Source organism: Chrysemys picta, chromosome 9, assembly GCF_011386835.1.
Source record: "Chrysemys picta bellii isolate R12L10 chromosome 9, ASM1138683v2, whole genome shotgun sequence".
Lineage (NCBI taxonomy): Eukaryota > Metazoa > Chordata > Testudines > Emydidae > Chrysemys > Chrysemys picta.
This window is the reverse complement of record NC_088799.1, coordinates 56332321-56356878: the sequence shown is the minus strand read 5'-3', so window position 1 is coordinate 56356878 and position 24558 is coordinate 56332321. Positions and strand designations below refer to the sequence as shown.

The window sequence follows — 24558 nt, the reverse complement described above, 5'->3', positions numbered from 1 at the left end:
CTGACCGAGCAGGTTAGACAAACATGGGGACTTTCCACCGCACCAGGAAATTATGTGGCTAAAGCAGAAGCAGCAAAGCTGTTAGTGCCACATGAGCAGCAGCGTTCAGAGTGCCAGCTCCTACCAGGTGCAGAGTTCACAGGCCAGGAGGGCCAATGGGGGTGGGATGTTTTCAAGAGGAGCTCTCTGAATCAAGGAGGAGCCAGGGAGCTGCTGGGCCATTGGGAGGTGGGCTCAGGCTTTTATTGCCAGGACTGTGAAGGTCAGTGTGACAGGGCGGAGGGTTTGACAGCCTTTGAGTCACCACTGCCGGCAGAGGCTCTGTCAGAGAGGAACGGGAGCTCGAAGGCTAGTGGCAGCAGGCCCAGGGGCTGGTTGCTGTCAGGGCGAAGGTTCATTCTGTTATCTCTGGCCCAGAAGATGCACCGAGCAGTGATGGGCAGTGCCTCCCGAGTGCTCCAGGCTACGGCTCGGGCTTCTCTCTGTCTGCCTGTGCTTCCAGCTCCACGTTATCGCGCAATGTCTTCACAACAGCTGCTGGTGCCACCCCCTGCAGTGCTGCGGCAGCCCCTGGCCATTCCAGACAGGCTGCTCCTGGGGCCTGGGCCCTCAAACGTCCCTCCTCGGATCTTGACTGCAGGAGGTCGGCAGCTAATTGGACACCTCCACAAGGAAATGTTCCAGGTGAGGACTACGACTCAACTTCTCCAGAACATGGTCACTCATTCCAAGCGTTTCCTATAATCTGCAGCCTCCCCCTCTCCTCAGGCCCCAGTGCAATGTTTTAGATAGCAAATGAAACCCACTTTCCCTTGCTCCTGATCTTCTTTTCCCCTCTTCTGGGTTCCATTCCCACATGACGCCACTTTCTGAGTCTCCTAGGGCCCAGAGGAGGCGTTTTGGTGATACTAATTATAAATCACTGTTGGGCTGTCATTTCTCCTGGCTTCTTTCAGCTTTTGGTGTCAGTGTGTTTCTTGAAATCTTTCCTCTGTGCATGTGCCTCTGCCCCCACAGCCACTGGGATGACTCATATGCTTCAGGCTCTTGCAGACTCAGAGCCACAGCTCTGATTCCTCCCCATTCACCACTCTGGGGCTACTCCAAAGCCCAGGACCCTTTCAGTCAGTGGAAAGATTCCCATTGATTTGAATGGGCTTTGGATCAAGCTGACAAGCAGTTTGGGGAACTGCCTAGAGGACCACCATCCACTGCCTATCAGGTTCCCAATTCTTCCAGCATTTGGAGAACTCAGGGGTAAAAACAAAATCCTGTCCCTAACCTCCTTCAGTGCTTCCATGGCAAAGCTCTCCATGAGCGGTGCCAGCAGGGTCTGGCATTCGTTGCGTCTAGCTGTTTGGTGTTGGTCTCTAGCTCTTTAAATTGCTTTCAGAACTGAGTAGAGTGTCTGTCTAGTTCAGTAGTGCCCCATGGGCACCACAAGAGAGGCCTTCCACAAAGGGAGGGGTAGGGATCAGTTTTATTTTTGGTAAAACTCACTTCTGTAAGAAATAGCTAAAAGCTGTAAATATAGTGTGTTTGTGGCTCACAGTCAAATACTCTGCAGTAAGTGACAGCTCCGCTGGATCACATCATGAACTCAGTGATTTCTGCCTGTCCCTCTGTTTCATTAGAAGTACTGCATGTATATCGCCTAGCACAGAGCAGAAACAACAGCAGGCAGATGAGGGCTGGAGCTCTGCACATTCTAGCTCCCCCTTTGATGGCTGATTATTTCCTCTGTATAAGAGTCACTAGAAGGGGATAGATGTAAACTTGGGTCCACTAGCAGCTGACACATCCTGATTGTTTTCCTCCTAGCACACAAAGAGTCACTGTTAGTGGGTGCTGATTTCAATGCAGTTACACTGCCAAACTGCAGGTGGCTGCTTTAACCCTGGCATCTTGTCCGTTCTCCTCAGATCATGGATGAAATCAAGTTGGGAATCCAGTATGCCTTCCAGACACAGAACCCACTGACTCTGGCCATCAGTGGCCCAGGCCACTGTGCCATGGAGGCTGCGCTGATGAACACGGTGGAGGCTGGAGAGGTGGTGTTGATTGCAGTGAATGGAATCTGGGGCGAGCGCGCAACAGACATCTCCAAGAGACTGGGTATGGGACTTGGCCCCCTTCCCGTTTGCTGTGTGAGGCCCCCAGCTACAAACAGCTCCAGGATGGCTCAGACCAGGGCCTAAGTTAGACTCTTGGTCACTCCCAGTGGCTCTCAGTAAAATGTGCGCCGTGGCTAGGTCAGAACCATTATACAGAGACATGCTGCATCTTGACACATAGGGTCAAATTGCTCTGTCCAACTCTGGAGTGATTACACTGACCTAGTGTAACTGACAGCTCGCTTGGACTCTTGCTGCTCAGATACAGTATGGCCCTGCTCTCTCTGCCCCAGCTGGGCACTTGGCAGGCCTGAGAGAATTTGGAAGAAATAGCCCTCTCTCCCTTTCCCACTGACTGTCTTCTGGGAACTCATAGAAATCAGGGAAGCTTTGGCAAAGGCAGATTTGGTTAGCAAGGGGCTTGCTGCAGAATAGAGAGAAAGTTTTCAGGCACTGAAGGAGAGAAGAAGTTGGGCAGGACTGAATAGTATGTAAGATCCACAAAGACATTTATTTCCCACTTGATTTCAATGGGAGTTAGGTGCCTTTGAGGATCTGCCATAAGTCTATGTCTACACTGGGGTTCTATGCATTAATGTAATTACACTGGGGTAGTTGGACCATTGTAAACCCCTAGTGCAAATGCCTGGTATAGACACACTATCCTTGGGTAAGCCATGAATTATATCAGTGGAGTTAACCCCAGTTGCAAGCCTGGGTAAATTAAACCAATGCAAGCGATGTATTACACTAATACAAGCATCACTAAGGGTTTGCTTTGGGCACATCCATCAGTGTAGCTACCCTACTGCAAAAACCACAGTGTAGAGCAGCCTCACTGAGTAGAAGTAGGTCCAGGGGCCCTGCCATCAATACAGATCTTTGGGGGTAATGAAGGGGAACTGAATCCACCCAGGAAGCCTTAAAAAGAGCAGACATCTCATGGAACCGTCATCTTTGCCTTCCTCAGAAATGCATGGAGTCCCTGTATGTGATATCCCAGTGGGAGCCATGACAGCTGCAGTTCTCAGTCTTTCAGTGAGAATCTGACTGGGCTATGTAACACTGACACAGTCTTTGGGCTCCATGCAGGGATCCCTGGGCCAAACTCTCTGGCCTGCATGATACAGGAGACCAGACAAGATGATCCTGATGACGCCTTCTGGCCTTTAGGTCTCTTACCCACACAGAGAAGCTTCTATTTCCCCTCCTTTCTAGTGAGCCAGTGGTTGGGACAGCGAATAGGGGGGCTGCTACCCAGGGGCACAGCATGTCCAAGTTTAATCAGTGATATTGGGAGGGCTTTCAGCATTTTCCCAGTTTTCAACTGGACAAATTCCCATGAGGCCAGGCTGGACTTTGACAGGCGTCTCCACTTTCCAGTTAATACATGACTTATTACACACCCAGAACAACAGCTCGAAGTTGGTCATGGTCCATCCGCTGATGAGTGGAGGCTTGGCACCATGGTGACCCCACCTCCCCACCCACCCCCTTTGGGGTGCTTTGTGCCATCAGACGTGCTAATTCTCCCCAGGTCATTGCACCAACCCTGGGATGCTGGCTGCACTGTGCCAAGATGCCCATGGGGAAGGGCTCTGTGCATCCTCTCCCAAGCTTGCATACCGCAGCACAGCCAGCACAATCTGTCCCTCATTGTTTAATGTTGGGGGTTCAAGGCTACCGGTGCTGTTCAGGGCTGTTGTTAGAGATGGGACTGCACAGCAGGGTCTGCTAGGGCATTTCTGCCAGGGCAGTGACTCTGTCCCACCCCTTTCAGGAGCTGTTGTCCACCAACTGGTGAAGCCCCCTGGAGAATACTTTGCACTAAAGGAGATTGAGGAGGTGAGTGCTGCATGTATAGGAGCAAGGATGTTGGGATTAGACTGCAGTGCACAGGCACTGGCTAGAACAGTCTGGGTGACTGTGGCCTCCTGGGACATAAGGAGAGGCAGGAATCCTTATGTTGCTGCAATGGCAGGCAGAGAAAGCAAGAATGGGCTATGCCCAAAGGAGAAACCATTCTCAACAGTCCCCTGATTGCATCCTCTGGGCTTACGAGTAGCTGCCCTACCCAGGATAACCCTGCAGCTCACCAAGTGGAGGGTGTGCAGCTACTCACACTATCAGAGCGTGTCTGCAGAGCCTCAGCTCCCTGCCCATCTCTGCCTGCAGCCCTGAGAAATGTTGGGAAAAGGAGCATTCCCCATCCTACCAGATAGTCAGGGGCACTGTGCGTCTCCACTGGCTCCTGCCAAATGCAACCCTCATGTGGGAACTCTGTCCTGCACGGCTAGAGGGAAAGCAAAGGGCTGAGCCCCAGCTTAGTGCAATGGAAGCAATGCTGGTTTACACCAGCTGATGACCTGGCCCTAAATCTGTTATGCTGCCACCCACACACCCTTTGCTTTATTGTATAAGTGTTTGGGGCTGAGGGTTGTCTACTTGGCTCTTCAGAGGAAAGGCATGAGGGGGTACAGGAGGAAAGCATGGAGAAGTAAGAAAGAGAACCATGCACTGTTTCCACTAGACGTGCACATATTTAACTGCTAGATTATATAGCGAGCATTTTCAGGCAGGGCTCTTTCACCCCGAGATTGCTGTGTAGGTTCCTAGCAGAGCTGAATGCCTGGTACACCTACAGTGTCCAGAAGAGGGAGACCGTTCATCACTAACAAGCCCACCTGGCTTTGTAACAGCATTATTCATTTGTGTTGTGTTAGCACATGGATCGGCAACCTTTGGCACGCGGCCCAACAGGGTAAGCACCCTGGCGGGCCGGGCCGGTTTGTTTACCAGCCGCATCCGCTGGTTCGGCCGATCGCGGCTCCCACTGGCCGCAATTCGCTGCTCCAGGCCAATGGGGGCTGCGGGAAGCCACGACCAGCACATCCCTCAGCCCGTGCCGCTTCCCGCAGCCCCCATTGGCCTGGGGCAGCGAACCGCAGCCAGTGGAAGCCGCGATCGGCCGAACCTGCAGACGCGGCTGGTAAACAAACTCCTCCAGGGTTCAGCCCAGTGACCATGCATTAAATAGTGGGGACTGTCTCCTCACAAACCTCACTGTTTCCCTGGGCTGCTACCTACCTCAGCTCTCCTGGAAGCGTTTGCCAGACTCACACTCTTTGCTTCTGCCTCTCTAGAAGTCCAGTTTCCTGCCAGTCTGCAGCTGAAGGCAACTCCTTCTCTGTAGTCCCTCTGCAGCCCCCCCTCTCCTTGGCCCTGCTTGCCTTCTTATCCCCCAGCTGTTGCTGCAGCTGAGAAGATGGCTAGCCTACCTGTTAACTCCTTAGTGACAGTGGTAGAATGGGATCTCTATACTCCATGACAACAGGTTACTCTTTTGGTGTGAGGACTGAGGGGGCTGCCCTTGCCTGCAGGCACTGTCCCCCCTCCCCCCTGCAGCTCCCATTGGCTGGGAACGGGGAACCGCAGCCAATGGGAGTTTCAGGGGTGGTACCCACAGGCCAAGGCAGCACGCTGCAGAGCTGCCTGCCCCACCCCACCCCCAGGAGCCATTGCTGGCTACTTCTGGGAGCAGCGCAGGGCTGCTTGAGGTAAGCGGCGCCGGGCCAGAGCCCACACCCCGAACCCCTCCTGCACCCCCCACCCCAACCCCTGCCCTGAGCCCACTAACCTCCTGCCTGGAGCCCCCTGCCACACCCCTCCTGCACCCCAGTCCCCTGCCTGGAGCCCCCTCCCACACCCCGCACAACCTCCCACACCCCAACCTCCTGCCCCAGCCCTACATTCATGGCCCTGCATACAATTTCCCCACCCAGATGTGGCCCTTGGGCCAAAAAGTTTGCCCACCCTTGTGCCAGAGCCACCTCAGCTTGGTTGGTGTATTTAATTCTCTCTCTCTCTCTTGCCCCTGTAGGCTCTGGCGCAGCACAAGCCCTCACTGTTCTTCATCACACATGGAGAATCATCCAGCGGGGTGCTTCAGCCCCTGGATGGCTTTGGAGAGCTCTGCCACAGGTCAGTGGGATCCCCCACACGGTGCCCTGTGGCTGGACAGACTGTCTGGGCCATGGACACACCATAGGAAGGCAGGGATGTCAGGGTGTGTTGGGAAACTCAAAACAATCACTACACTTACTAACAACACCCAATGAGCATCATGCTCTCTAGAAACCACAAAGCTCAAACACCACCAGGTTACCACACCTGCATTTTATTCTTGTTCTAAGTCTTGGGAGATCAGCAAGTGGCCCTGTGAGAGCCCAGGGAACACACGTTATTGTTTGCTAAGTGCCGCAGAGAAGAGATAGGTGACAAAGCAGCAGCAAGGGAGCAAACATCTATCAACAGCCTCTACTCAGGGGGACTGAATGGGGGTGCAAAGTGTCAAACAGTGCATTGGTCAGGAGATGGTTCTGCAATCAGGCACAGAACAACAACCATCAGCCAGGTCATTGCCAGGCGCATAGGTGCCAACTTCCCCACATCTGCCTGGGTGCTTAACCCCACATCTGCCCCTGGCCCCACCCCCACTCCACCCCTTCCATGCGACCCTGCCCTGCCCCGCCTCTTCGCACCCCTGCCCCACCCCCATTCCAACCCCTTCCCCAAAATCCCCGTCCCAACTCCGCCCTCTCCCTGCCCCTATTCTGACTCCTTCCCCAAATCCCCACCCCAGCCCCACCTCTTCCCTGCTTCCTCCCCTGAGCACCCCATGTTCCCGCTCCTCCCACTCCCTCCCAGAAAGGCCAAACAGCTGTTTGGTGGTGGACAGGGGGAAGCGCTGGGAGGTAGGCGGAGGAGCAGGGAGGTGGCATGCTCGGGGGGGGGGGAGGAGGAGGTGGGGCGGGGAGCAAGGGAGCTTGGCTGCCAGTGGGTGCAGAGCACCCACTAATTTTTTCCCGTGGGTGCCTATGGGTTAGGGTTCTAACAGATAGGGCTCTCTCAGCAAGAGTTAGGGATGCAAAGAGTAATGCTTCCTGGGTTAGGGTTCGGGTTCCAGAGGGTAGAGCTATGTAGGATAGGGCGGTGGTTCTCAGACAGGGGTACACAGACCCCTGGGGGTACTCAGAGGTCTTCCAGGGGGTACATCAACTCACCTAGATGTTTGCCTAGTTTTACAACAGGCTACATAAAAAACAGTAGCAAAGTCAGTACAAACTAAAATTTCATACAGACAATGACTTGTTTATACTGCTTTGTATTAGGGTTGCCAACATACTAATCGCACAAAACTGAATACCCTAACCCTGCCCCTTCCCTGAGGCCCTGCTCCCCTCCCGTTCACTATATTTCCCCTCCCTCAGTGGCTGGCTCTCCCCCACCCTCATTCACTTTCACTGGGCTGGGGCAGGGGGTTGGGGTGTGGGAGGGGGTGATAGCTCTAACTGGGGGTGTGGGCTCCAGGGCGGGGCTAGAAATGAGGGGTTCAGGATGTGGGAGGGGGCTCTCGGCTGAGGCAGGGAATTGGGGTGTGGAAGGGGATGAGGGCTCCAGCTGGGGGTATGGGCTCTGGAGTAGGGCTGGGGATGAAGGGTTTGGGGTTCAGGAGGGAGCTCCAGGTTTGGGGGGTAGGGGTTTGGGGCTCAAGGCCAGGAGGCTCCGCGTGCTGCTCTTGCCCGCAGGCACCACCCCCCCAGCTCCCATTGGCCGTGGTTCCCAGCCAATGGGAGTGCGGAACTGGTGCTCAGGGCGGGGACAGCGCGGAGCCCCAAGGACTCCCCACCTAGGAGCCAGACATGCTGGCCACTTCCGGAGTGCAGCACAGTGCCAGGACAGGTGGGACTAGCCTGCCTTACCCTGCAGCATCACCGACCAGACTTAACAGCCTGGTCAGCATTCTGGTCGAAAACCGGACACCTGGCAACCCTACTCTATATACTGCATGTAAGCGAGGGAATGGTCCCGCTTTTGTGAGGAACTTTCCTGGCTTATACACTACCCTGGTGAAATGGGCTAGCGGAAGGATCTGAGTCCTTGCTCCCACTTCCTTTTACCAAGAGGCCTGCCTGACCTGGAGGGCTCCCCTTCCACTCTCCTGTGTGGCAGAGTCCTTGTAACCCTAAAAAGGCTAGGCCCAGAACTCCTGGGGGGCTCAACCCCCAACCTTGTTGTACTCACTTAGCGCAGGAGCTAGGGTGTCCCCACTCCAGGATGCTCTCTCTGCACTGGACACTTCCCTGACTCACTGATCATTGTATACAGTTCAAGCAAACACAATTTATTAAACAGAAATCAATTTTTTTTAAAGGAAAAAATGAGAAAGGTTAAAGGAAAATACATCACCCCGCTCTGTGGTATGGCCATACCACAACCAGCCATCTCTGGAATGTAAGGGCAGTTCAGTCTGTTCCTCACATGTCCCAGGCCTCCTGCCCAGGCCCTGGCTGTGCTGCATGGATGCTGCGGGTCAGACACTTGCTTTGGCGGTGGCCACACGCCCTCAGGCTGTAGGTGGCAGGACCCTTCTTCCCAACATCAGCTCCTCCCCACCCCTGTCGGGTTATGATCCCCCTCCCAGTACCGCCTGGAAGACCTCTTGGCTGGGGGCATTTCCCTACACTGGGCCTGCTGCCCAGTGTCCCCCATCGCTCTCCCCAGCTGCTCACCGCACCTGGCTCCAGACTGCTCCAGCCCCAGCTCCAGCTCCACTCTGCCTCAGCACTGCTGCAGCTCTGCTGCTTGGCTGTCGGTGGGTGCAGAGCACCCACTAATTTTTCCCTGTGGGTGTTCCAGCCCCAGAGCACCCACGGAGTCGGCGTCTATGAACATGGATTCACCAAGGGCAAGTCATACCTGACCAACCTTATTGCCTTCAATGATGAGATAACTGGCTCTGTGGATATGGGGATAGCGGTGGATGTGATATATCTTGACTTTAGCAAAGCTTTTGATATGGTCTCCCACAGTATTCTTGCCAGCAAGTTAAAAAAGTATGGATTGGATGAATTGACAACGTGGTGGATAAAAAGCTGGCAAGATTGTCAGGCTCAACAGGCAGTGATCAACGGCTCAATGTCTAGTTGGCAGCCGATATAAAGCGGAGTGCCTCAGGGGTCAGTCCTGGTGCCGGTTTTGTTCAACATCTTTATTAATTATCTGGATGATGGGATAGATTGCACCCTCAGCAAGTTTGCGGATGACACTAAGCTGGGGGGAGAGGTAGATACGCTGGAGGGTAGGGATAGGGTCCAGAGTGATCTAGACAAATTAGAGGATTGGGCTAAAAGAAATCTGATGAGATTCAACAAGGACAAGTGCAGAGTCCTGCACTTAGGACAGAAGAATCCCATACATTGCTACAGGCTGGGGACCAACTGGCTAAGCAGCAGTTCTACAGAAAAAGACCTGGCGATTAAAGTGGATGAGAAGCTGAATATGAGTCAGCAGTGTGCCCTTGTTGCCAAGAAGGGCAACAACATATTGGGCTGAATTAGTAGGAGCATTGCCAGCCGATTGAGGGAAGTGTTTATTCCCATCTATTCGGCACTGGTGAGGCCACATCTGGAGTATTGCGTCCAGTTTTGGGCCCCCCACTACGGAAGGGATGTGGACAAATAGGAGAGAGTCCAGCGGAGGGCAACGAAAATGAGTAGGGGGCTGGGGCACATGACTTACGAGGAGAGGCTGAGAGAACTGGGGTTGTTTAGTCTGCAGAAGAGAGGAGTGAGGGGGGATTTGATAGCAGCCTTCAACTACCTGAAGGGGGATTCCAAAGAGGATAGAGCTCGGCTGTTCTCAGTGGTGGCAGATGACAGAATAAGGAGCAATAGTCTCAAGTTGCAGTGGGGGAGGTCTAGGTTGGATATTAGGAAACACTATTTCATTAGGAGGGTGATGAAGCACTGGAATGGATTACCTAGGGAGGTGGTGGAATCTCCATCCTTAGAGGTTTTTAAGGCCCAGCTTGACAAAGTCCTGGCTGGGATGATTTAGTTGGTGTTGGTCCTGCTTTGAGCAGGGGGTTGGACTAGATGACCTCCTGAGGTCTCTTCCAACCCTAATCTTCTATGATTCTCAGGTTCTCTGTCTGGCACAGCCCTGCTCCCCAGCTCAGCTCGGGTCCCTGCTCTCTCCTTGGCTCAGCCCCACTCTGTTCCAGGCAATTCTAGCTCACACTGAGGATGGGAGCCCCTCTGGCCTCCTGATTCCCTCATTGGCCTGCCCGACCTTTTAATCAGACTCACCTGGAGCATGGGTCTATCCCCATTGCTCCTGGGGACTGTCGTCTCAGGGTCCTGATTTCCCATTGACCCTTCCCCTTACTTTTAGTACTGGGAGCTAGCCAACCAAAACACCCCCACTGAGTTTTAGTAAGGGGCTAACAGTCCCTTACATATACACTGAAATGTAAAGTATCAGGGGGGTAGCCGTGTTAGTCTGTATCTACAAAAACAACAAGGAGTCTGGTGGCACCTTAAAGACTAACAGATTTATTTGGGCATAAGCTTTCGTGAGTAAAAACCTCACTTCTTCGGATGCATCCGAAGAAGTGAGGTTTTTACTCACGAAAGCTTATGCCCAAATACATCTGTTAGTCTTTAAGGTGCCACCAGACTCCTTGTTGTTTTTACTGAAATGTAAGTACAATATTTATATTCCAACTGATTTAGTTGATAATTATATGATAAAATGAGGCAGTAACAATGTTTCAGTAACTGTGTGCTGTGACACTTTTGTATTTTTATGTCTGATTTTATAAGCAAGTAGTTTTTAAGTGAGGTGAAAACTGGGGGTGTGCAAGACAAATCAGACTCCGGAAAGGGGTACAGTAGTCTGGAAAGGTTGAGAATCGCTGGACTAGGGTTAGGGTTCCAGAGGGTAGGGCTACCTGGGTTCGGGTTAGGGTTCGAGGCCCTTCCTAGACAGCTGTTGCAGACTCAGATCCTCTGTGGATCAGGTGCCCAGAGGGGTGCTGAATACTCATCGAACAATGGGGCATAATAGCATTCCCAGGTAAGGCAAAATTGCATGTTTCTCTTTCACCACTGCCCATGGGCAAAGCAATGGGCCCGTTAGTGACCCTGCTAGAGCTGTTGCAGTGATGCTTAACACATTTCAGGAGGGTCCTGGGAAATCCAAGACTCTGGAAAAATATTGTCTGGTGAGAGAAATGATAAGAACCAGAATTAATGAGAAGCTTTCAGACACCAACACAAACAGGTTGACGTTTGCTAAGTAATATCTGTTCTTCCTTTCCCTCTGCTAGATATAAGTGCTTACTACTGGTGGACTCTGTGGCATCATTAGGTGGAGCTCCCATCCTCATGGACCAACAGGGTAAGGAGCAAAGAACTCATCTTCTTAACTAGAGTATTCACCAGCCCCATACAATAAACAAGAAAAAATTTATGTGTGGATAGAAAGGTCCTCTCTACAGGGGAGGCTGTGGAAAGGGTAGCTCTGATTGTCTTAAAAACCAGAGCTCCTGGGCCATTCCAGGTGGTGGTTGGAGGGGCGAAGGTTAGTGGAGGGTTCATCCGGAACCATATTCTCTAGAGTGATTTCTGTTGGGAGAAACTGGATCTAGGGTAGTGATGAGACCTTCCACTGCAGGTGCTCCCCGAGCTATGGTTATGCTTCCGAAGGTAGTGCTATGGCCAGGTGCTGAACCTGAATGTCCATGGGTAGGACATCTCGGAGTAACATTAATGTCCCACATGGTAGGTCTGTCTGGGCTATAGGAACGATTCCAGAGGACAAGGCTCCCAAGCTAGGGCTGTGTTTCGAAGGGTAGGGTTACCCAGGCTTGGGTTAAGGTTGGAGAGGACTCTCCAAACTACGCTTAGGGAAACAAAGCATGGGGCTCCTTGAGCTGTGGGTAGGGTTTCAAAGGGTAAGGCTCTGCAGGATAGGGTTGGTGTTCTAGCACTTTGGGTTGCACAGGCTAGAGTTAACATTCCAAAGGGTAGGCCTCCCAAGGCTCAGGTTAGGGTTTAAGAGGGCAGGGCTCCATGGGCTAGGGTTAGGGTTCCAACCGATAGGGCTCCCTCATATAAAGTTAGAGTTCCAGAGGGTAGGGCACCCTGGGCTTGACTTAGTGTTGTAGAGCCTAAGACTACCAGGTTAGGGTTAGCCATTCCAATGAACAGGACTCCCTGAGCAAGGGTTAGGCTTCCAGTGTAGGGCTTCCTGGGTTAGGATGAGGGTACAAATGTTGCGGCCCCCCAGGCAAGGGTGAGTGTTCAAGAGAGTATGACTTCCCTGTCTAGCATTAGGGTTTCAGATGTTAAGACTCCCCAGGCCAGGCTTAGGGTTCCAGAGGGTAGGGCTCTCCAGCCTAGGGTTCAGGATCCAGAGGGTAGGGCTCTCCGGCCTAGGATTCTGGTTCAGAGGGTAGGGCTCTCCGTCCTAGGGTTCGGGATCCAGAGGGTAGGGCTCTCCGGCCCAGGGTTCTGGTTCAGAGGGTAGAGCTCTCCGGCCTAGGGTTCAGGATTCAGAGGGTAGGGCTCTCCATCCTAGGGTTCTAGTTCAGAGGGTAGGGCTTTCCGGCCTAGGGTTCGGGATCCAGAGGGTAGGGCTTTCCGGTCTAGGATTCGGGATTCAGAGGGTAGGGCTCTCCGGCCTAGGGTTCGGGTTCCAGAGGGTAGGGCTCTCCGGCCTAGGGTTTGGGATCCAGCGGGTAGGGCTTTCCGGTCTAGGGTTCGGGATCCAGAGGGTGGGGCTGTAATAGTATTTCCTGTTCATAAGAACATAATAGTGTCCATACTGGGTCAGAAAAATGGTCCGTCTAGCCCAGTATCCTATCTTCTGACAGTGGCCAATGCCAGGTGCTTCCAAGGGAATGAACAGAACAGAGCAATTTATCGAGTGATCTACCCCCTCTTGCCCTGACCTAGCCTCTGGCAGTCAGAGGCTTAGGGACACCCAGAGCATAGGGTTGTGTCCTGACCATCTCAGCTAATAGCCGTAGATCGACCTATCCTGCATGAATTTATCTAATTCTGTTTTTAATCGACTTATACTTGGGCCTTCACAACATCCCCTGGCAATGAGTTCCACAGGCCTGGCTGGCTGGCAATGGCAAAGTCATTCAAATGTAACGTATGTGCAGCATGAGATGAGATGTCCTGGTGTCTTGCAGTGAGTGGTTGAAGTGCAAGAGGGTATGTGTTGGAGCTGCTGGCCCATATGTAATGAGACATGAGGCATTTTTGAGGAAATGATAGGATGCAGACAGGGCTGGATTAACACAGTGGCTTTAGGGGCTGCAGCCCAGGGCCTTGGGCTAAGGGGGGCCCTGCAAAAATAAATCCATAATTATATACATGAAAAAATATATAAAAAAATGTATGATCTATGGTTTGGGATAGAACAAATCTATTTTACTAACATATCTTATTAAAACAACTTCCTGATCATAATTATCATGTGATAAAATCCAATCATGTGCCATTTCTTATTGCTTGGATCTGTGCTCCTGTGCAGTGGTTTTATAAAAATGTGGGATAATGGTGCACCTAGAAAATATGGCAATGGAGCTCAAAAGAGGAAAGTGCAGAAGTAAAAAAATGATTCATGAGGAACAGTTGTTAAACAAAATACCAAAATTGACAGGCTATTTCAGTAAACCACCAACAAATGCACCAGATATTAGTGATTTGGAAAATAAGTCAACGAGCATCACAAATCCACGCGAGCGAACGACAGCAGCCACAACAGACAGTCCAGACACAGTCAGTCATCAGTTTTGGACGAGAGTGAAATAGCTGCATGTGATGAAGGTAAAAACGCAGCTAACTTTGACCCATACAGCTCTGATGCAGCACGTTGGGGCCCAATAAATAAAACAGTGCGATCTTATTGGATCACAAAAGGGCCAACACTATGTCAAAACAAACACTGTGATTTTTCAGCGTCTGAAAAACAATAAAAACATCAGAAACAGTGTTTATCGAAAACCCTCTTCACACATACTCTTCAAAATGGGGAATCTGTACCTCTTGAGTGGCTTCTTTATTCTCCATCGACAGGATCTGTTTTTTGTTTTGTGTGTCGATTGTTTGGCGATTCATCCTCTCATACATGGTCATTTAGTGGTTTTGGCTTTAATGACTGGAAACATGATGCAGTTTGTGTTGTCGAGCACGAGAGCAACATTTGTCACAGAAATGCAATGCTTACCAGGATTTCTCGGACACAAGCCAAATGGCATATTGACTCAGAACTGGAAAAATAGTTTGAAACTGACCTTGCTTATTGGAAAGAGGTCCTCAGACGGGTTGTTGCAGTTGTTAAGTTTCTGGCAGAGTGTGGGCTTTCTTTCAAAGGAGACAATGAAACTGTTGGATCCCCCAATAACTGGAATTACTTGGGCAGCTTGGAATTATTGAGTCAGTTTGATCCTTTTCTAAAGGATTAATGATCTGGATGATGGGATGGATTGCACCCTCAGCAAGTTCACAGATGACACTAAACTGAGGGGAGAGGTAGATATGTGAAGGGTAGGGATAGGGTCCAGAGTGACCTAGACAAATTGGAGAATTGGGCCAAAAGAAATCTGATGAGGTTCAACAAGGACAAATGTAAAGTCCTGCACTTAGGAAGGAAGAATCCCATGCACCACTACAGGCTGGGGACAGACTGGCTTAGCAGCAGTTCTGCAGAAAAGGACTTGGGGATTACAGTGGATGAGAAGCTGGATACGAGTCAGCAGTATGCCCACGTTGCCAAGAAGGCCAACGGCATATTGGGCTGTATTAATAGGAGCATTGCCAGCAGATCGAGGGAAGTGATTATTCCCCTCTATTCGGCACTGGTGAGGCCGCACCTGGAGTCCAGTTTTGGTTCCCCCACTACAGAAGGGATGTGGACAAATTGGAGAGAGTCCAGTGGAGAGCAATGAAAATGATTAGGGGGCTGGGGCACATGACTTACGAGAAGAGGCTGAGGGAACTGGTGTTATTTAGTCTGCAGAAGAGAAAAGTGAGGGGGGGATTTGATAGCAGCCTTCCACTACCTGAACGGGGGTTCCAGAGAGGATGGAGCGTGGCTGTTTTCAGTGGTGGCAGATGACAAAACAAGAAGCAATGGTCTCAAGTTGCAGTGGGGGAGGTCTAGATTGGATATTAGGAAACACTATTTCACCAGGAGGGTGGTGAAGCACTGGAATGGGTTACCTAGGGAGGTGGAGGAATCTCCATCCTTAGAGGTTTTTAAGGCCCGGCTTGACAAAGCCCTGGCTGGGATGATTTAGTTGGTGTTGATCCTGCTTTGAGCAGGGGATTGGACTAGATGACCTCCTGAGGTGTCTTCCAACCCTAATATTCTATGATTCTATGAACATTAAAGAAATATGGGAATGCTGGTAAGGAAGGCCTTCATACCTTTCTTCAACGATTTGTGAGGAATTTATAACTTTAATGGGACAAAGGGTGCTTTCAGAAATAAACAGTCAGTTGCAGATTGCAAAGAACTTTTCAATTATTGTAGATTCCATTCCTGACATATCCCATGTAGATCAACTTATGTTCATTGTCCGCTATGTGTCGCAAGAGGGACAGATTCAAGAGTGTTTTCTTAAATTTCTCGCAATAACTGTTTTGACAGTTTTGCAGACGATGGACATTGACATAACAAATTGAGATGTCAGTATTATGATAGTGCTAGTAACATGTCAGGGGCATACGAAGATCTGCAATCACAAATTTGGGAGATAAGCCCTTTAGTAGAATGGGTACCTTGCGCAGCTCACACTCTCAATTTGAGCTTATGCTCAAATAAATTTGTTAGTCTCTAAGGTGCCACAAGTACTCCTGTTCTTTTTACTCTCAATTTAGTTGGGGTTATGAGCATAAACTGCTGCTTGGAGGCAAATGCTTTGTTTTGTTCCGTCGCTTTTAAATTTCTGCTCGAAATCAACCACTCGCTGGCAAATTGTTACTGCAGGATTAGAGCCAAATGACAATAAGCGAATCGAGATGCTAAAAGCTCTTTCAGATACAAGGTGGTCAGCACATGCCCAGGCTACAAAAACACTACAGCTGAATTATGAAAATATTCAGGAATCTCTCCGAAAACTAGCAGACGATCCAAATCAGAACCCAAATACGTGCAACGATGCTCGATCACTGGTCATGAAAATGGACAAGCTGGAAATTGTTTTTCTTTGCAACCTCTGGAACACAGTTCTGCAAAGATTTCAAGCAACAAGCACTGCACTTCAGGCTGTTGACCTTGACTTGCCTAATGCTGTAAAGTTGGTGGGCTCTTTAACGGATTTTGTGGCTGGTCTACAAGTTCAGTTTGACAGCTTTGAAACTACCACTAAACAAATGACACCTCAAGTTTCTCAACAGTATAAATCGGAAAAGCACTGTGAACTTAAATGTAAAAAACAACAGGATGACTCTGGGGAGCTGGACGGTAAGCTGTCAGGCCTAGAGAAATTTTGCGTGGAGCTTTTCAATGTTATTATTGATAAATCTGTTGCAGAGCTGCATTGCAGGTATGAGGCATACAAAGGGGTATGCGGCAACTTCAGATGTATGAACTATCTTCATCTACTTTCTGCATCAGAACTACATGATTCAGCTGTTAAACTACAAAACAAATATAGTACCAACTTACAAGAGGATTTTGCAGATGAACTGGTTCAATTTAGGGAGTTCACAAAACACGAGGAAAACAAAACAGCAAAGACATTACTTCTCGTTTTAAGACAATGGAGTCTGAAGTCTGTGTTTCTCAATGTAGACATTGCCTTATGGATTTTTTTGACACTGCCGGTAACTAACACTGGAGGAGAACGATCGTTTTCAAAACTGGCACTAATAAAAAACAAGCTGAGGTCAAGCATGGATCAGATGAGACTGAATAATTTGACTCTAATGTCAATAGAGTATGACTTGCTTCGTCAACTGGATTTCAGTGACATCATCGAGGATTTCTGAGCCCTGAAAACCAGAAAGAAACTAATATAACAGCTGTTCTAAGGTAAGAAGTAGGCTATTTTGAATTAATTTAACTATATTCTACGTGTTTTAAGACTGAAATGTAAGCACAGAATGGCTTTATGTTAATTAAAAGGCAAGTTTAGTATAGAGTTAATAGCTTCGATGCCATAATTGTGATCCTTTTGTTTTAAATTAGGATAAAGGCTTGTATACAGGAGCCCCACAAAATCTAGTAGCCCCAGGCCCGTTAATCCGGCCCTGGGTGCAGAACTGGGCTCCTAATGGAAAGCTAGTTGCTAGTCAGGACTGGAAGGACGGTGTCACTGCCTTTCCTCCACAATCAATCTTAAATGGCTGGGTTTCTAATACTACTTTTTCATTTAACACAGGTATTGACATCTTGTACTCAGGATCTCAAAAAGTCTTGAATGCTCCCCCTGGCAGTGCCCCTATCTCCTTCAGTGAGCGAGCCAGGTGAGGACAACGCCGCCATCCCTGTAGACTGTGAAACACGTGCACGGGGCCAGGGAGGGGTGCTCATGTACACAACACCAGGGCGAGGCAGGCTAAACAGCAGGTGACTCAGGTCCATAGATGTGTAGAAGCACCTACACAGGTTGAACAATGTCCCTGAAAGAGGGGAAACGTGGCCCACATTCAACCCTCTGTTACACGTGGGTAAGTCCAGCCCAAGGTGTTCAAGCACCCAGAAATATCCCCATTCCCAGTGACTGAGACCATTGATTCCTAGGTGTACAGCTGGGTGATCACTCAGCCCTCCAGCAGCAGGGCTGTCACTCCTGGGGGCAGTGCCACTGAAATCTAGGGGACCCCTCCCACGAGTCAGCGTCGCGCCATGGGAGGAAGGGTGGCAGGCTCGGGCCCTATGTCATATGAGGGGAGAGTAAAAGCAGCCGCTGACCAGGCCTGACAACTTCCAATTAAGCCTGAGGTGCAGGCATTACCCCTGCAGCCACAGCCTGTACCCCTGCAGTCCCCAGTACACAGGAGCTCTCTGCGCCCGCAGCCAGTTCAAGCTGCAGGAAGCCAGGCACTGTCACTATCTCACTGGATCGGTTCTGGCTGGTGCAGTGGCTGCCTCATCCCCCATGGGGCACTCAGCGGGATTCCTTTCCACCTCACCATTATCTAATCTGTTGAATCGATCTCGGTCCCAGCAGTTCCTCCGTCAATGTCACATCTGAGTGCCACCCAAGCAACCCCTACCATCCCTAGCCAGTGGGAGTAAGCTCGACTAGTTAACAATAACCACATCTACCTTATGTCTAGTGCTTCCTTTGGCAGATCTCAAAGTGCCTTACAGTAGGGCAGTATTGTTATCCCCATTTTACAGGTGGGGAAACTGAGGCACAAAGGGGCCAGGAGTGTATCTGTGTGGTGCGTGTAGTGGGAAAACTAAGTAAATGTTCTGGCTGGAGGGCAGAGCTCCTAGGATCAGTTACTGAGCTTTGTCATATCCATGTTGTCAGGAAGAAGATTTTCAGCAGGAGGACGAAGCCACCTTCCTTCTTCCTGGACATGGGCTGGCTGGCCAATTACTGGGGCTGTGACGACAAGCCAAGAATGTGAGGGGCAAGCTTTGGGGTGTCCAGGAAGCAGCTCTCTGACCAGGGATTTAACACACCACGACCTGAATCCAGACGGACTTTCATCCAAATCACAAAGCATTTCCACTTCAGTCCAAATTGAAATCCCACCCAAATCCCATCTGAACCCAGCACTCACCCCGGCTTCATACTTGACATCCATTCAGACCTCACAACTTACCTACTTCTCATCTAAACTTCAATCTGATCCCAAACCACTTGTGTCCACCCTCACCCTAACCCTGAGCTAATCCTCATTCTTCCCCCAAAAGTAATTCATGCCCAACCTCCATCACCTCATTAGAAGAGGAGAGGTGAACCAGAGAATACAGTACTTCTCACAAAACACCAACTTACAGCATCCTGCTATCCGCATCCTTGGCGTCAGCAGATTCAGGGCTGCTGCTTAGTCTTCATGCAGTTCCAACCTCTGATGTCAGTGTAGTGACCTCAGTTCATTTCATTTTCCCCTGCTATGGTGGGATAGAAAGAGGAGGCTGAAGTATGGTTTTTGGTGGCTTAGCCTGCAGGATCTGTCTAGGTTTCAGTATTGATTGTAATGTATTGATCTGATTCAATAATGTATTTAGTCAATGTGGTCATGAGCCCTTCTCCAGCATGTCGCATGTATATTACAGATACCATCATACTGCACCAATCAATAGCTTCTTCAGCCTGAGGGAAGGCTTGGCAATCCTTGCGGAACTGGTGAGCAATGGCAGGAGACACTCGGGCCAGGCAGGATGGGGAAAGGCAAAGAGAAGGAATATGAGTGGGAAAACGATACTGGGACTATCATCACCGAGCTGGTTGTTGGGATTGTTATTTAGAAATGCAGTTGAAGATAAAACTGCTATTTTTTAAAGTATTTAGGTGCTTAAAGATGCAAACGTAGGCCAGGTGGGATTTTAAAATAGAGCTAGGTATCTGTCTGCCTCTGTAGACACCTAAATGCCTTTAAAAATCTGTGCTTGGTGCTTATGGAAGAAACCAGTTGGACAGCCCTGGAGACTGAAGTCTTATTTAACCACAGTATGGACAGCTGCCAGGCAAGCATCAAAGTGTGTGCCTAGTGCCTCTCCAGGAGGGATAGTTCAATCTCCCCTGCCATTCAGTCCTGGCCTCTTGCTGAGCCTGCCAGGCAGGAGGCTAATCTTGGGGGAGCTGCTTTTTGTTTTAGAGATGCCCCCAAGGACTGGGCTCGGTTTGTGCAGCCATCGAGCAGCCACCAGCGGGTAACAAATTGTGGTCATTCCAGAACTGGGCTAGATGGGAACTGGTGCTTGGGAGGTGAGAGGTCCCATCAAGGGTCACTTGAGCCACCTTCTCCCCATCAAGATGAAACGTTAAATCAACCTATCTGACCCGGGATTTGTGTCTGCCTGTCACATGCCTGGCCCTGGGACAGTAACCTCCTAGCTAATGGCTGTGCTCTTCTCCCCATTGGCCCAGGGGCTGGAGAACTCCTGGAAGCGTCACAAGGAGAACAGTCTCTACCTGTGTGCCGGGCTGCAGAAGCTGGGTCTCCAGCTCTTTGTGAAGGAACAGGTAGGACTTGGGCTGATATTACTGGACATTGTATAGACCTGCTGGATCTCACTGATGTTGGTAGAGTGACACTGCGGATGAAGTGTCGTCTGGCTGGGCTACAGAGAAAGAGAGCTAAGGGGATAGTTTGGGACAGATGAGGCCAGATCCTCAGCTGGTGTAAATCAGTGTAGCTCCACTGACTTTGGCAGAGCTACACCGATTGACCCCAGCTGGGGATCTCGCCCAGCTCTGAATTTCTCAGGAGGTTTCACATGCTGGGAGATTCCCAGCCAACCCAGGACAGAAAAGCAGGATCCTCCCCATAGAAAGGAATCTTTGTTCCAGACAGCAAAGTTTGCAGCAAGGTACAGAAGGAGCGGGGAAGAGGACTGTTTGCACATGCTCAGAGGAGACCTCCTGCATGGATCTCTCTGTTTTTCAGGAGGTCCGGCTCCCGACAATCACCACCTTTGTACTGCCTAAGGAATATGACTGGAAGGAGGTCACAGCGTTTATTATGAATAAACATGCAATCGAGATCTCAGGGGGCCTGGGACCATCAGAAGGGAAGGTAGGTACAAGGTGCCAGCCAGGGTCGAACTCTGCAAGTCTCTGTGGCTAGTCAGGTACTTGAGCTTGCTAAAAATGCCCATATGGATCTCAACAGATTATGGGCCAGGTTCTTTTCTCAGTTCCTGCCGTTATATCTAGAGCAGCTCCATTGACATCACTGGAATGATACTGGTGGAACATCACCCTAGCGATACATTATATGTGTTTTATGAATCCAACCAAGAACTTGCCTTGAACCTGATAGTGCCACCAATGCCATCAGCCTCCTGGTTCCCCCCTTGCTGCTTAAATAAGAACCTCAGGATCCATTGCCCACAAAGGAACTCCCAGTCCGGTGTCAGGAAGGTAGCAAGTGAGCCAGTTTCCTTGACAGAAATGGGTCCTTTCACCTGGGGCCAAGGAGTGATTTGATATCTGAGGATTTCCCTAAATGAGCGTCTGCCTTTGCTGAGTCCCAATGACTTTCAGCACTAGTCTGGATAGGCTTGTGAAGAGTAGAGTCCAGGAGATGTGCTGAACCCCCAGCTCATCCAATCACAGACTCCTTTCCAAATAGATCCCTGGGGCCTTTCATAGGGAATGAAGCCCAAGACTGATACAAACCACTGCCTCGGGGCTTCATGCACTGAGATCCAGAAACAAGCAAACTTAGAGAAAAAGCTCTCTCGAGATAAGGCTTGGCATGCTGTGCTCTTACAGCCACTTGCGAAATAAGCAGTGACTATTGGGAACCTGTAGCAGGGTTTACCACCCTTCTGTAGCCAACCACTGTAATACAGATGAGTCCTGCCTCAGTTTTCCTCATGGTCCCCAGGGCTGGCCAAGTTGCTCTTCTCCACCTTCCTGCTGCTGCTTCCTACTCCCCTTTCTCAACTGCTGCCTGGGTCTCTATAGAGGTCAGGTGCCCTCTATCAGGCAACTAACTAGACACAGATGAACTTAACCGATTTCCTCTTAAAGAGGCCAGTCGCTCTGGGAGAGAATTCTAACATAGATGTCTGTTTAATTAGGGGCTGTAATAACAAACAGCCTCCTTCCCCCCCCCCCAACACACAACATTATTTGTGGGTAGAAGGTGTGTGGCAGAATAGAAGGTGTGTGTTAGAAGATGTAGCATTTGTAGGTCTTTCCAAGAGAGAATGGAATTGCTTATAGACAAATTTGCATAAGCAAATTTTAGAGGAGAAGAAAAGCTAGTCTTTGTTCTTTCCATGTTTTTCTTGTTTGTGTCAATGAATGCAAATTAAAAGAGAATACCTAAGACAGAGCTGCATTGAAGAGTCTTTTTCCATAGGCTTGTTACTAACCAGTCATTACCCTAAACTGGAAGAGACTAGGGAAAATGAGAAAGTTCAAATGCAATCATTTATTAGAGGAGAGGGAAGTTCCAATAACAGCATGATATTTATGCTGGCTTTAGGTCAAGTGCTCTGAGCACTTTTTCCAAGCCTCAGTAGAGAGTATACCTTGTTCTGGATTGGGCATAACACTTGTGAGAAGCTTGCAGACTTACCGGGATGAGTTTTTAAGCAAAGCTATTCTTGTAGGGCTTTGGCTGGGAGGACCTAGGTTGACCATTGATTCCTTATTTTAAGAGCTGTTCCTTATTGGAGGCATGATCCAACTCCTACTGAAGTCAATAGAAAGACTTCTATTGATTTCAATGGGAATTGGATCAACCCAAGTCAATATATGAGGTACTTTTTTCCAGTAGTCATAAGGAATAGTATAACATGATACAAAGGGATGAATAAAGCATTGGGAGGGGCAGCCCCTTATAAATAAGCTTTGTTTTAGTGTTTCATATCATGTCATTTATTATCTCTAACTGTAGGTGGTCACCCTAGGAGGAAATCAGCCACAAATTTGCTCTCTAGTGTATTTTATCTTTAGCATGCTGGCCAGCAGAGCTAAAGCAGGTGCCACCAAAGAAACTGAAGATTTCTTGTGTTTTCATTTTACTTGTATTTGCTTAAATTAGTGATAACAAAAACAATTACATCTATGTGGTCTGATTCCCCCACTGCCATGCACCTTCTGCAGCGTACACTACTGCAACGTGGCTGTGACGGCAGCTTGACACCATTCTGATCTGCTACCTTTTTACACCTCCTTTGCATTCACTTTGCCCAGGCATAAGTGACCGTACATGGTGCAGGGCACTGGAGAATCCAGCCCATTGTATGGTATGTGTGTAGGAAGTCACTGGTGTGGGTCTCACCCCCTCCATGAGCCTTGCATCTCCTGCAGACATGCAATCCAACGTGTCACGGGGCCGACCCTGGAGAACCAATTTGATCTCATCAATATTTACTACTCTCTACTGAGTTTCTTTTTCTCTCAATTTCAGGTTCTTCGAATAGGACTCATGGGTTATAACTCCACCAAATACAATGTAGACCGAGTCCTCCATGCCATGAAAGATGCCCTCCAGCACTGCCACAAGAACAAGCTGTGAGCAGCTCCTAGTGCAGCTGCAGACACAAGTACAGAGGGATCATTTCAGGCCTTGCTAATGCTTCTGTCTTCTCCCGAACTCAAGTAGGAGGCTGAAGTGGGGCCACTGCTCTCATTTCCCTCATGTCTGTTGTACCCTATGAAATATTGGTGAGCGCCTGACCAGCTGCAGCACCCTACAGGGGAAAAATGAACCATGAAGCCATGCTCCATTGGGAATTGACTGTTTGCAGTGTCAGGTGGATCTGCACATGGATATTCAGAGTTTTTGCTTTATTGATGAATGACCAAGATGTGATCAGGGTAGTGTGGAAGTGACAGTGCAAGAGTGGGGAGTTGACGGGGGGGGGGGAGGCGCAGGGGGAGGAAGGGCAGATGAGATGTATGAGGAGAGGGATAAAGCTTTCCAACTCGTTGCCAGCTGCAGAACTCCAGATCTGCTTGGGCTGCCATCTTATTGAAAGCAGGAGTTTGAGAGAGGAAGCATGCTACAGAATCAACCCACACCTCCTCTCAGGATTTGATCTGGCAGCATTCAGGTGAAGGATGAGGAAAAAAGGATGGGGAGGACTTGGGAGCACAGTGGAACCTGAACCTTCATCAGTGAGAGTGCTGCTGGGCACCCCGGTGCTCCTGCCTAGCAGTGACAGCAAGGCCAGAGAGGTGAACACCGAGCTAAAGTTAAGTCCTGGTCACCTCAGCCAGGCCCATTCTCTTCCTATGCCTTCCCCCTTTCACACCCTGCCCTCTTTTAAGACAGCGGACATGCAGGCATGTGCTGAGTGCCAAGGGCTGGCCTGGTTCTTATCTATGCCCTCTCTGCCTGCTCTGTTCACACCTGCCCTCCAACATAACAGCTTTGCCCTCACTGCTGCACACTGACTTGCAGGCCCCTGGATTCCTGGGATCAAGGCTTCATATTCCTCCTCCTTCTTGCCCTCTGCCATGTTGGTCCTTTCAGCATGAGCACAGCAGCCTGGACGACCTCACAATCCTGCTTACAGTGGTCCCACAAACAGGAAACTACATCATCAAAGCAGGTATTACAGCCAGTCAGGAACTTGGAAACTCCCTTCAGCAGCCAAGCTCTACTGGCACACCCATGCAAAAGCATATGCTATATACATGTGTAAATTCACTGGTGCACAGGGCATGACCCCAGAATAGATCATACTGCGTTAATAAACAGTGACATATGGCACAGCACAGCTTGTGTGTGACTCTGATTTGCTACAGAACACCATACTTCCCCTAGCAGAAGACATGGTACAAGTGACCAGCAATACTAGGAGTAATTCCATGGGGCATGGCTTACCCTGCACTGACTGGAGCTCAGCTATACAGCCATGTGGTAGTAGTGTACTTGAGTGTGTCATACACAGAGAACTGTGTCTTGTGTCCATTCATCTAGCAATTCAA

The 24558-nt window shown here is 49.8% G+C and overlaps 1 protein-coding gene across 1 annotated transcript; it reads left to right on the top strand.

The window, feature by feature from the left end:
• Positions 1 to 212: 212 nt before the first annotated feature.
• AGXT (alanine--glyoxylate aminotransferase) lies at positions 213 to 24345 on the top strand. The gene is made up of 11 exons (XM_005291965.4): positions 213 to 684; positions 1923 to 2115; positions 3895 to 3959; positions 5995 to 6095; positions 11287 to 11357; positions 17362 to 17446; positions 18463 to 18558; positions 19218 to 19287; positions 20032 to 20127; positions 20552 to 20680; positions 23033 to 24345. The coding sequence occupies exons 1-11, from the start codon at positions 421 to 423 to the stop codon at positions 23138 to 23140; spliced, it is 1278 nt and encodes a 425-aa protein (XP_005292022.2). The 5' UTR covers positions 213 to 420; the 3' UTR covers positions 23141 to 24345.
• The last annotated feature ends 213 nt before the right edge of the window (positions 24346 to 24558 follow it).